The following is a 13,687-nucleotide window of genomic DNA, read 5'->3' as shown; positions in this document are numbered from 1 at the left end:
TAATCAGCTGTCTCATACTGGGTAGACACATGGTTTTATGTGAAAGATACCATAATCATCTGTCTCATATGGGGTAGACACAGGTTTTTTTGTAAAAAGCTACTTTAATCAGCTGTCTCATACTAGGAAGACACGAGTTTCTGTAAAAGCTACCTTAATCAGCTGTCTTATACTAGGCTGACGCAGAGGTATTTGTAAAAGCTACCTTAATCAGCTGTTTCATACCAGGTAGACATGGGGGTTTCTGTAAAAGCTACTTTAATCAGCAGTCTTGTACTGGGTATACACAGGGGTATTTGTAAAAGCTAAACAGTAATTTCATATTGGACAGACGTGGTTAATTTTAATGTGCAGGAAAAATTGAAATCATCTAAGTGCATTGACAAAACCTATATATATATATATATATATATATATATATATATATATATATATATATATATATATATATATATATATATATATATATATATATATATATATATATATATATATATAAGTAGACATCACTGATAAAAGTCTTGGAAAGGTAAAAAGAAAAATTCCATGCTGATATTACAGTCAGTGGCATGATCTTGAAGTAATAAAATTGGTATTCTGCTCAATTAATAATCAGTGGTCCTAGTTCCATACTAAAACTGCAGTGTTACAGTTTTACAGTTATTAGCAATGTTTCCATGTTACAGTTATCATCACTGTTACAGTTTTACAGTTGTTGGCAATGTTATAGACTATTTCAAGCATATACAAAAGCAGTTGTCTGATAGTCATAGTTTTCTAGGAATTTTTGAATTTGTAAATAAAAATGTACCTCATTTGTGCTCACCATTTCTAAAATCTACAGTTTTCCCTGCTATAATATCCTTAGAAATGTAGAAATTGAAAACACTAATAAAAATCTTGAAAAATTATAATTAAAAACTGATAATGCTGCCATTGGGACAGTTTCTGAGTATTACTGGAAAGTATGATATTCAGTGTTTCCCCACTTTGAGAAGGCTGTTTAATTAATTTTTGTTGGCCTGAGTTCATGCATGAAAAACATTATCATTGATTGTATTATGCTTTACAGGATTGCATGATTTACTTTTTGTGATTTACATGATTGCACACAAAAGAAATTGAGTAAAACCTGTGAAGAAATGTAGAACAAACTTACATGGGTGGGAATAATTAGAAGCTCAGAAATTGTGCATCAACATTGAAAGTATTTCTTTAGTAAAATGTAAAATTTGTTATTTGAAAAGTTTTGTTTAATAACAACATTTTAGAATCTCATTTCTAACTGAATTTAATATTTTTTAAATAAACGTTTTATCACAGTAATTAAAAAGAAATACTATCAAGTCATAAATTTATTGAGATGGTTCTACCCTTAACAGAGATATAGGTATTATTTTTGTGATGCTGGTGTTTGTGTCATTATCAATAATTGTATATGAAAGTCTATTACATAACACCTGCATGTGAGACATCATGTTATACAGAGTTATGGTAAGTTATATTTTCAACATGTTACTTAACTGCTCTAAATTACTTGTAAAATTAGCAGTTTGAAATAGTGGAATCTTTTGAAAATTATTTGGAAGGGATGTAGTGTGTTTACTTTAGAATTTAATCAGATCTCTTTAAACATAAATACAAGCTTAAGTCTTTTATGATATATTTTGCAAGTTATGCAGTACATAAACATGAATTTTCCTGATGAACACAAAGAAATAAAACAGCAAGTTTAACTTAATTTGTAATTATACTTCATAATATACAGCAAGATATGTCATTATACACAAATTTGGTCAAGTTTTGGATCTTAAAAATATTATTTTCTGGGAGCAGATTGAAAGTAATAGAGAAATCTTTTCAGATACTGGTAAACGTTTGCACATTATCTTGCAAAGGAAAAAACTGGAAGTTGCAGATTCTAAAATTTGTTTTGTTTAAGATGTATGTTAATGTGTCTCATTGTAAATGTTGATAATATTGATTCTTCAGTAGGTTTTATTCAATGATAGAATTAAAATGAAAGACTTGAGCTTGTATTGGTGCAGTTTTTCCACAGGCTCTTAACTTTTTCTCAAGATTGACTTACAGTAAACACATTAGCATAATGTGACCACCTTGTCCTACTTCAGACAGCGATGGTTCGATTTTGGTGACGGGAGATTTTCATGACGAGGTGGTGGTATCAGGGTACGAATCCCTTCAGGGAGCTCACTGGGGTAAGGAGTTCCAGATCTATTACCATGAATTGCTATATAGTCTTTTTGTGTTATTTCAAACTCTCTAATTTAGTCTTGCGCACCTGTGTAGGGAGAAGGAAACCCAATCCACATAGGGTACTCTGTAAAAATGTTTATAAGTTGAGATATACCTCATGATTCAAATATAAAAAAGTCTTTGACTCGTTTAGTAAGATGAAATTTTAAAAAATTCTTGGAAATTTACCAGAAATAAGGATGGCTGCATGCTCATTCTTTAGTTGCTAACCTGAAATAGTGGTATATAAATGGAGATTTATTCCACTATTTTTACTTTCATACAGCATGAAAAAGCAACTTTTGCTCTCAGAAACACTTTGCCTTTATTAATTACTACTTCATACAGTAATTACTGTAATGTACACAAAATGTTTGTATAAATTTGAGTGTGTTTGGCTCAAATGTAAATATAGTTCTCTTGTGTCAGACTTTTCAGTGCATGATTCAGATTTTGTTGTTTTAGAATCTCAACTCATAAGCAAGAATACACAACAGTACACAGTAGTGCGTGAGTCCCGTTTAGCTTACTTGTTCATTTATAGTTGTACTTAAAATTGAAACTTGCATACAGTGCACCTCCTGTGCACCATTTGTAAACTAAAAGTTGAAACTAATCGACATTGATGGAACTACTGGTTCACCACTGTGATACAGTTTAATGCAAAGCAGTGTAAGGTTTAGCTCGGATTTAACTGTACAGTTGTCTGAATCTTTTAGCCACTCTAAATTAAATAACAAACACTTATTTAATGTGAACTGAATCTTATAGTTACACCTTTGTTTGTGCTCATTGCTTTATGCTTTGCATGCTGTAAATGTTTTTATTATGTACTCAGTTTGTGACTTCCCATGCTTTGCATGCTGTAAATGTTTTTATTATGTACCCAGTTTGTGACTTCCCATGCTTTGCATGCTGTAAATATTTTTATTATGTACCCAGTTTGTGACTTCCCATGCTTTGCATGCTGTAAATATTTTTATTATGTACCCAGTTTGTGACTTCCCATGCTTTGCATGCTGTAAATATTTTTATTATGTACCCAGTTTGTGATTTCCCATGCTTTGCATGTTGTACATGTTATGTACCCAGCTTGTGTCTTCCTTTACTTTACATACTTTAAATGTGTTCACCTAGCTGTTGACTTCCAATATAAATGGATTGCATGGAATGGTCCAGTAAATTGTAAACATTTCTGGCCATTGTCAAGCACTTATTGGGTGCTTTTAAGTACACATATGAACCAGTAAGTTTGTGACTAAGTAACAAAACATTACATCAGGTCTATCATGATGCAGCAATGCATAAAATCAAGTCATGTTATTCTAATTGTTAGGTTTTTTTTGCATGATTCAGTCATCAAAATAATTATATGTTCTTATCATATATATTTGTACTGACTTTAATTTTGTGAAACTTTTTTGAGTACAATTTGTTTTATAATAAAAAGGGATATCATGATAAACACATGACAGTGTTTGTACTGTTGGATGTTGTGGACTTGTTAAATTGTGAAATTTGTATGCTCCTGAAAGTTCGGTAAATTGTAGGTCCCATTTTGAAAGGGACCTAGCTGTTAAGTACTACTGGATAAAACACACCCTCATTATTCTTCCAAAAGCACTTGCATGAAGAATACACATACTTTGTTATGACGGACAGTTTGTATGGACCAAATATAGTCAGATGTTTACATTTTTTCTGGATGGAGATCTTGATATGAGCTTTTGAGGTACTTGTCCTTTTGAACAAGTGGAAGTAAAATGGTACTTGTTCAGAATTGTAACACACTTTCATGGTACTCATGCAATAAGAGGCATTTGCTTTATATTTGAGTATGTGAATCTTGATGTCAGGTTGATGGGTCCCACCCAAGTGTGTGTACAAGGCTTTATGTATATTGTACCTATTTATAAAGTACTTCAAGATAACACAGTAATTGATAATGTATGATGGGACTTAGTGGATAATGTATCATGATATAAGGCACCTTGGCATAAAACTGTCCCTGATAATAACATGAATATGGTGATGGTTCCCATGTAAGTGGGTGTTGTATGTTTTTGTATGATATATAAGGCACCTCAGTATAACTTGGTCCCTGATATAACATGGATATGGTGTTGATTTCCATTCAAGTTGGGAATATGACTGCATAATGTATCTCAGTATCATGTACCTCATTACAACACAGTCTCTGATATAACACATTTATGGTGATGGTTCCCATCTAAGTGGGTGTATAAGGCATTGTGTATAATGTACCTGAATGTGCAGCCTTAATTAAAACACTGTACAGTTTTATCGTTCTCTTGCTCAACATTATAGTGAGGGAGTACTGCATTTACCCATTATAATGCACCCTAATGTAAGACAACCCAGGCTTTAACAGGGGACAGTTTTATAGCTCCCTTGTCCAGCATTATACTGAGTATTTACTGTATTACCCATTATAATGTACCCTAGTATAGGACAACCTTGACTTTGACATAGTACAAGTTTATGACTCCATGATCTTCATGATACTGAGGGACTGACTTTTATAGCAGTTATGAGAAGAACCATGTCCAGCTTGAAAGAGAAAAATGAAAATTATTTGTCTCAATAATTGTAACAAAACAATTTAGGCATGGACTACTGACTAGAGTTACCTTAGTAGCCTCTTGTTCCATGTTTTACTCAGTTCTCAATTTTACGGGTATCATATTTATGGGGTGTTTTTTTTAGAAAAATATTTTTTGTATGCACTGACACTAATGGATGTTTCTGGCACATCTTTTTAAAAAAAAAACTGGAACACCTTTTATTGGAGTTAAAAATTAGCTCAATGCATCATGTTTTTCTCATCTTTGATGTGATCAAGGTAATATTACTAGTAGACCTCAAATATGATTAACAGTGGAAATGTTTGATGGGTTTGAGACCTAAACCTATTTGCTTTGTATGGGGAGATCAACATGAAACAGACCAATGAAGTGAGATAGACCTAAAATTTGATGATCTTTGGGGATGTGTGATGCATTTAAGAGATATTTTTATTAGCTTGTCTGGTGAGATCAAGTCAATTTTGACCAAATAGGTGAGATAGACCAAAACTGTAATGGTCAGTGGAGATTTTTGATGTGTTTGAGAGATATTCCTGTTAACCTTTGTGCTACATTAAGAAATTTATCTACCATATCATGCTGCTAGCAGTATATATCCTAGCATGCTTGTGTATAGTTCTTTGTAGAGTAATCTTTTCTTGCACCACATCACTGTTCTTAATATAACACATTCTACTAGAGAGAATTCTCATCTAAAATAGGGTTAGATAAAAAAAACTTTATCCTTAATTCCCCCTTAGCAAATCCATGTAAGTCCTATTTTGCATGACTTTCCTGTTGACAAATGGTTAGCTTGTTTAAGAGGAAGTTGTTTGAGATTGGTTATTTCGTCATGATTTGTGAAGAGGGATACAAATTGGACATTTTTGTTCCTGATTTTATACTTCTAGTCTATATTCTGTGTAAATGTCTAATTTGGGATAGTTATAGCAAAACTTGGTCTATCTGAAAGTTACTTTGACTGAACTGATTTAAGTCGTTAAGAAAGGAAGACATAAATCTGGACCCAAGACCAAAACAAGGTACCAGTAATGTTTTGACTCTAAAAAGGTCATGTCTCCAGAGTTGTTCATGTTAGGCTTAAACTTTGTAAAATGCATTAAGAATCTACATTGTTTGATATCCTGTGTAAGCTAATTCTTGTTGTCTCTTCTAAGACCATATTGATAGGTCCATAATAAATATCACAGTCTCCAGGGATGAAGTCTATTGCACTATGTCATTTAGAGTCATTGCTAGGATTGAATGTGTTCTCAGAAATTATTGCTCATAGAGTCACTGTTGTATATTTAGTTGAGTCAGTGTGTGTTTCAGAGGAACCAGAAAATTCTTCTAGGATTAGTACAATCTCTGGTTTAGAGGAACCAAAAAAATCTTCTAGGATTAGTACAATCTGTGGTTTAGAGGAACCAAAAAAATCTTCTAGGATTAGTACAATCTGAATGAAGTGAATTCACAATATCCATGGTTTGCCATCTGGCTATATCACTGTTGGTTGTTTCTTGTTTTAGAAAAATTAAGCCATTCAAATTGTTTAAAATGCATATTTGGTCCTGGTAAGATTAAAAAAATGTTACATACCTGCACCAAATTTTATAAGGGTTTTTGTTGTGGTACAATAATCAGTTGAATGATGAAAGTCAATACATCAAGTAGGAAAAGCTTCCAATGAAGAAAAAAGTAACAACTATTTAAACAAATACGTATATAGTAGTTACTGATGTAAGACATAGCTAAAATGTACTAAACATTTGTATATTGTATCACTTCATGCAGTGTTTGCAGAATTCACCCACATCCCAACAGTAATACTTTCCTCTAATAATTATCAAACACACTTAAAATTCAGATTTTATGAAAACAAATGCATAATTTTTGCTCTTATTTTCATGATGTTTGCTCTTTTTTGCTCATAATTTTTCAACATTTTCATTTCATCTAACTTTCGTGTTTATCATTTTTGTTCAGTTTTGAATAGCTTAGTTCATAGACATATCAGTTAAAATAGTAGTGCCAATACTAAACATTAGATGATTCACTTTGTTTTGTGAAATGAAAGAGGTTTATAATGAAGAATGGATGATGCAGAATTAGAACAGGTCACAGTCAAACTTTGGTTTTTAAGGTCATACATTAAAATTAAAGGGCCATACAATACTCCCCATTTCCATCTCTGTACCCATTCATACTTATTGCGATCACCAAAGCTCTGAAGCCATGTTGCTTAATTGGATGTCATCTGGCAGTTGAATTGCCAATTAAGTGTAGCTGTTTTAAAGTTATGGCTTTTGGGATCCAATTTTGGTGGAGTTATCACCCCTGTTTCTGTAAATTTTATATCTTCACTTCAGTTGATCCTCGTAACAAAACATAATTCCATAACCACTGAACATATTTGGATGTAATTTTGTATGTAAATTGTCTTGTAGTCCTCAATGTGTCTTTTATGGGTTCTGTCTCTTAAGCTTTTGGATAGAGTTATGGCCCTTGACAGTTAACTTCATATCCTCATAGGCTGTTGCTTGCTCAGATATCATTCAATATATTTTGATGCAATTTGGTATGAACATTGTTTCATAGGCATAGATGTGCCTTTAATGGGTTTTGTTGGATTAGCTCCATTGGGATAGATTGATGGGTTTTGTTGGATTAGCTCCATTGGGATAGACTGATGGGTTTTGTTGGATTAGCTCCATTAGGATAGATTGATGGGTTTTGTTGGATTAGCTCCATTTGGATAGATTGATAAGTTTTGTTGGATTAGCTCCATTTGGATAGATTGATGGGTTTTGTTGGATTAGATCCATTTGGATAGATTTATGGCCCGTAACAATTAACTTAATATCTTGACATGGATGATGATTGTAACTAGTAATTCAAGAACCATTACTACATTCTGATTGACTTTGGTAAGAAAGTTGTGTACTAGACATAAGTGTGCTATTTGCAGGTTTTGCTTGTTTTTGAACAGAGTTGTGACGTTTGTCAGCTTGATATCTTTGCAGGGACCCAGGGTGGCTAAGTGGTTTTTAGCACTCACCTTTACAGATCACTGAGATCTTACCTCCATGTGGGTTTGAGTCTCAGGCTCGGCCATCTGGGATATGTGAGAAAACTTGCCATTAGCTTAAGCATGGGTTGGTGGTTCCTTCTGTGATTGTTTCTAGGTTGTTTATCCACTAGATAGACTGGCCTCCATGTATAGCCTATCATGTACTAAAAATAGTGTTATTCCCAAAACAGCAACAGCATATCCTTCTATGGGATGTTGTTTGTAATCAGCATAGTTCATGAACCATCAGACATCTGATGATGCAGTTTATGTGAGCATAGTTTCATAGTCATGAATGTATCTTTTATATATTTCGTCACACCTGCTCCATTTTGGACAGAGTTACAGCCCTTGCTGATTAGCTTCACATACTTGCATTGGATGTTGCTTGTTTTGACGAAACCTTAAAATAAAGGTCCAGGTCATTGAGATCCATTAGTCAGTAATCTCCCTTGTCATACATGTTGATGCATATTGGAGAATTAAACACATAATTCCTAACTTACCTTGATTACCATTTAGTGATAGTTAACCTTTTTTCTCTCCCATTTTTAATATATAACTTTTACTTGGTACTCTGTAGCCACGATTATTGTGTTGTGCCATGAGATCCAATGTACACACACACACACACACACACACACACACACACACACACACACTTCCTCTTCCTCTTAATAGGACTGTCAACACAATGTTGTAATGGTGAGAAGCTAGGTTCCTTAATTCAAAATGGCTACTCTATCAATCATCCCAACATATGGAACTCTGGTTATTTTTATCAGTTTTTCTGTCAACAGGTACAGTCCCTCACTCCCTGTCTCCCTACCCTTCTGAAGAGGAGGATGTTTACTTCCAAAGAGTTCCACAGCCAGGCTTTCCAACACCACCTAGGAAACTACGTCTGGAACACAGGGGAGACAATGCACTTGTTCTAAGATGGCAGCCTTCAAAAATATTAGATGCAGAAGGAAAGGAAATGAAGAAACCTCTTCTAGGTATTAAACAGCATTTGGTTGTCTTTATTTCAAATTTTGGACATTTTTTAGATTAGAAAAGTAAATTATAGAAGATTCAACACTTGCTGAGCATCTTTTCATTCCATGTTGTATCTTATCCATATTTAAGTAAGATACATGGATGAATATGACTCAGATGAAAGTACCATTGTAAAAGAAATTTACATATGCTGCTACTCTAGAACTGTTACTTGTCACTGAAAAATATATACCATTTGCAGAATTTATGACTATTTTTCATTTTTCATTAAACAAAATATATTTTGAAAGGAAGAGAGAGAGAATTTCATTTGGAAGTGGTTTTATGTTTTCTTGTGCATTTGTTTAATATCCATAATGTAAAAATTTTAATTTTTAATATTGTGTCACTGGTTTCTCATCTGATAAATTCCAGAGTTTTGAAACAATGTTTGAATTTTTTTAAAACTCCAATCATAGAAATACTTTAATTACAGGAAAAATAAAAAATAAAAATTCTTCCTGAATCATTTTCTTTTGTTCTAATTTTGTGCTTCAGATTTGTAATGGTTTTTACAAAAGGTACCTATTGATAATGTTTTGCAGGTTATCGTGTTTATATCAATGACAAGGACAAAGCCCTTATTGCTGGGACCAAGCAGAAAGCCCTTGTTGAGGGTCTGGACCCAAATCTAACATACAAGTATGTATTGTCATACAAGTATATATTGTCATACAAGTATGTATTGTCATACAATATCATGTTTATATCAATGACAAGGACAAAGCCCATATTGCTGGGACTAAGTAGAAAGCCCATGTTAAGGGTCTGGACCCAAATCTAACATACAAGTATGTATTGTCAACTTGTTTAGGTAACAAATTGCTTTGCCTCCAGTAAGAGGGAAAAAAAATTCTTTTGATGTTACTTTTTGTTTATAACTTTTTTCAAGTTGCATGGATGTTGGGTTCAGAGGTCCAAGATCAAGATTACATTAACCTAGAGATGTGAAATGATTGCAGAATGATAAGTTTAGTTGTAGACCACGTACATTAACTAAACTTTGTGGATACATAGATATGGAGCAGGAGAGGCAATAAATTTTTGGGAGGTCAAAAGATCAGTTCTAAAGGTGATATAGTATACCACTCAGTCAGTGCTCATATTTTCTCCAAGTTTATTAGTGTGTTAGTAGAAAAAGTTTCTAGAAATAAATTTGAAAAACAATTAGTACATATGCACAGTTACTGATGGTACCTGTTTTTTTTGTATTGAAATGTTTCTTGAGTTCGAACCTGGCATTCATTTTTTTAACTTTGTAAACAGTCTGTTAAATAGTGTTCAGTTATTATTTTTGCATAACCAATCAGTAATTGACTGTTTTATCAATCAGTTACCAGTAGTGATATAAATTTCATTCTCTTTCAGTTATGACATGAGGACTAGCACTATTGTCATATGCTCTGTATTTGTCACATAATATTTTATCATTTGATATAAATGAAAATATTTTCCCCCTTATTTATATCTGATTTTCCAACATCTACATCAGATTCTGTCTTGATATTTTCTTACATCCAGTATAATTTTCCAGGATATATGTCAAGGCAGTATCTTCTCTTGGAGAGTCTAACAGCTCTGATGTTATAATGGCAGCCCTTGCCAAAGGTTTAATTCGTCGCAGGTCATCAAGTAGTGATAGTAACAGATCATATGAAAGTGATAAAGAAATGGACTCCAACGACAGTGCAAGAAAGCATTCTCATAGAAAAGACAAGGTACATAAATCCCAAAAGTTACACACTCCAAAAGTTGGTGGACAAGAACCTGGTAACGATTCTAGTCTCAATGAAGCTGCAGGTCCTGCTGATTCTGACAGATCAACCAGTGTAAAATCGGGGCACAAGTTCGAGGGAATTTTAACCCAGCCAAAGATGCACAAGCGAACTCACAGTAAGGACTACCAGAACAGACCCTTTACTGCTGGTGAAAATTACGTTACCCAGCCTAAAGAGGCCATGCTGGAACCACGACCAAGTACAGCCAGGCTTGTTGCACAAGAATCTCAAGGCTTTAGTTTTGATAGCCGACAGGCAGGTAATGTAGAGGGAACCTCAGGAATGGAGGAGCATCAGATGTCTTCAACTTATACAATTGATGGAGAACATTCCATACTCAATGCATTAGGTGCTAAGGGGGCTTCATCAGTGGATATTAATTCTGAAGACTCTTGCAGTAAAGATTCTGATAAAAGTCGCAAAAAAAGAAAAAGTAAAGACTTAAAAGACATGAAAGGAGACATATCGGATAGTTCAGTTGTATCAGAAAAATCAGATACTAAAGTCATGAATATTGTTCATGGATCAAATGAAATGGCATTAGAAAGAAAAGAATCTGTAACAAGTGATAGTGAAATTACTCAGACACATAGCCGCAGACGTAGCAAAGACTTACAGAACCAGATGTCTGATATAAGAAGAGAAGACATGGAAAGTGCTGAGGTGGTAGAAAAGAAAAATGGTGCCAAAATTAGTCCAACAGGTGGCAGCCAGGGAGTTCCCATCATTGATGGACGCAAACGGCAATCATCAGGCAGTAGACCTGCTAGTCCCACACACACTGTTGAGAATGTAGAGTCTCGCTCTTCATTTACTGAGAGAAGAAGATTGCCAGTGGCAGATGTGTTAGAGCAACGATTTTTAGGAAAAATAGGACAAAATACGTCATCCACTGCTTCATCATCAGCCACTCTGACACAGAGTGTTTTGGATAATAATGAATTGCCAACAACTCGAAAAGAACGTAGCTTAGGTAGTATGGAAAATATTTCAATTGTTGTTCGTTCATCACATGATAACAGAAGTCCAACAGAAAGATTCTCACCAACTGGGTCGGACAGACGGAGAATTCTTTCCACTAGTTCTGAAAGTGACCTTCCTGAAACCTTAATCTCAAGACAGTTAGATATGGACAAAAAGCCAAATAATAACAATGGCATTGTAACAAAGCTGCTCCAGAAATTACAAACTTTCTCTAAGAGCCAGGAAGATCCAAGGAAAAAAATTCAGCGTAAAGTTTCTGAAAATGCCTCTGGCATTCCTTCAGAGGAGGAGAGACCACCATCAAGAGTCCGCAGAATCAGTGGGGGAAGTGAGACAAGTGAACCTGCCATAGAGAAAGCTCAAGTCCACAGTGATGGCTCCTCTGGTAACCACTCAGATGACAGTCAGAGTGTAAAGAGGCCACAAAACCGCACTCACAGAAGGTATAATGCTTTTTTTTCTTTTCTTAAAAGTTTGCCAATGAAAGTAATATACATTACCTTCTAAATGGTGTTAGTGATGTTGTAGTAAGCAGTGTTAAGGTTTTGTGTTAAAATTTTAACATATGTCATAGTCATGTTTACATGTGAGGTATAACGTTCAGTAAAACTCATTTATTTTGGGGGCTTTTAAAAATTAGATTATGGAGGATATCGATATAGTAATCCGGAGATTGGTTTTATTTTTATTGGTACAAAACTCAGAATCTCCATGCGGCTAATCACAATTCAAAAAGAAATAGTGCAGATTACAGAATTTGGCTTCGTGAAGCATTTAGGTCTCTGAGGAGACAAGAATTTGTATTTGTGAAACTTTAATGAGTGATTTCCATGTTGTGATGTTCTTACCTGCCAACCACCAAGAATAGTTGGGTTATTTTTGCCCCTGACAAAAACTTGACCTGTTTTCAGCTTTATAGTCGCTGCCTATTATTAATTTGTATTTTTTATAAGAAATAGTTTAATCTTTCTTTGAAATCTTTTCAAACTAATAGCTGTTTGATTTGTTAATAATTTATGCACTTAGCATATTCCTTTGTTAAGAAATTTATTCCCATATATTATTTATACAACTTCAAAAATACTTTACACTGTTCAGCATCAATGACTCAAGGTGAAAATGAGCAGACAAAAGCACAAGTCTCTACAGCTCCAATCACCTGATATGCTGTTTTTATCTATAAATTTTGATTGTCGTTAGATTAGAATTGTCATAGTTAGCAAGTACAATCATTTCCAATGGAACATTTGTTACAAATAGCATAGTTTATTTCAATAAAATATGGACTGTATTTATGCTAGCATCTTTGGACTGGAACAAATAAATAACATATTGAAAGATGTGAAAACAAAATATATTTGAGTTTTGATGATTTGAATATGTCAGAAAATAAGGTGCACTGCATATTGAGGGGGAAAATATATTTTCACAAAGTACATCATTTGTGACTGTTATACCCCTAAACAGAAATCTGATTTTTGGATTGTCCATTGGTCAATCTTTTGTTTGTGTGAATGCTTTTTGCTAAGGTTTTATTTTCAGTATTTGTTATTCTTTAATTTCTTACTTCTTATGGGACTAATTTCACATTTAAAGTGAACATGATTGCGCTCTCATTTCTTCCTTTACTACTCTTGTCCCTGGGTTATATTCATTGCTGGAGTCGATGGGTCAAGAAGGAGGACATGTTTTGAAGGATATTAAATTGTAGCCCACTCGGTTGGATGACTTTAACATAGCATCACAATATGTGTAAGAACCTATGACATACATCCTTTCTTCCTGTACTACATTTGCATCTTGGTCATATCCTTGGGTGTCATGATAGGGTCATGGCCCATGTCAGTCATTCTTTTGTTCAAGGGACCAATCTTCTCTTTCTTAAAACATATTTCTTTTGAATTCAGTAAAAAGTGTAAAGGAACATATATGTATTATAGGTGTTTCAGATGAAAATATGACAGTGCACATGG

General features: G+C 33.9%; 1 protein-coding gene across 8 annotated transcripts in view; it reads left to right on the top strand.

Moving 5' to 3' along the window:
- The window catches only part of LOC149786145 (uncharacterized), a 203,726-nt gene that overhangs the window by 158,192 nt on the left and 31,847 nt on the right, over nucleotides 1-13,687 (top strand). For 7 of the 8 annotated variants that reach the window (XM_089976481.1, XM_089976480.1, XM_089976482.1 and 4 more), the window contains 4 exons: nucleotides 2,133-2,219; nucleotides 8,715-8,912; nucleotides 9,498-9,594; nucleotides 10,487-12,157. In XM_089976481.1, coding sequence (XP_089832607.1) covers nucleotides 2,133-2,219; nucleotides 8,715-8,912; nucleotides 9,498-9,594; nucleotides 10,487-12,157 — 2,053 coding nt within the window. The remainder of the gene's footprint in view (nucleotides 1-2,132; nucleotides 2,220-8,714; nucleotides 8,913-9,497; nucleotides 9,595-10,486; nucleotides 12,158-13,687) is intronic. The other variant, XM_089976483.1, reaches the window with a different exon arrangement.

Source organism: Sinohyriopsis cumingii, chromosome 12, assembly GCF_028554795.1.
Source record: "Sinohyriopsis cumingii isolate HCF-2022 chromosome 12, ASM2855479v2, whole genome shotgun sequence".
Classification (NCBI taxonomy): domain Eukaryota; kingdom Metazoa; phylum Mollusca; class Bivalvia; order Unionida; family Unionidae; genus Sinohyriopsis; species Sinohyriopsis cumingii.
The sequence above is the reverse complement of the archived record's forward strand: the minus strand, read 5'-3'. Positions and strand labels throughout refer to the sequence as shown.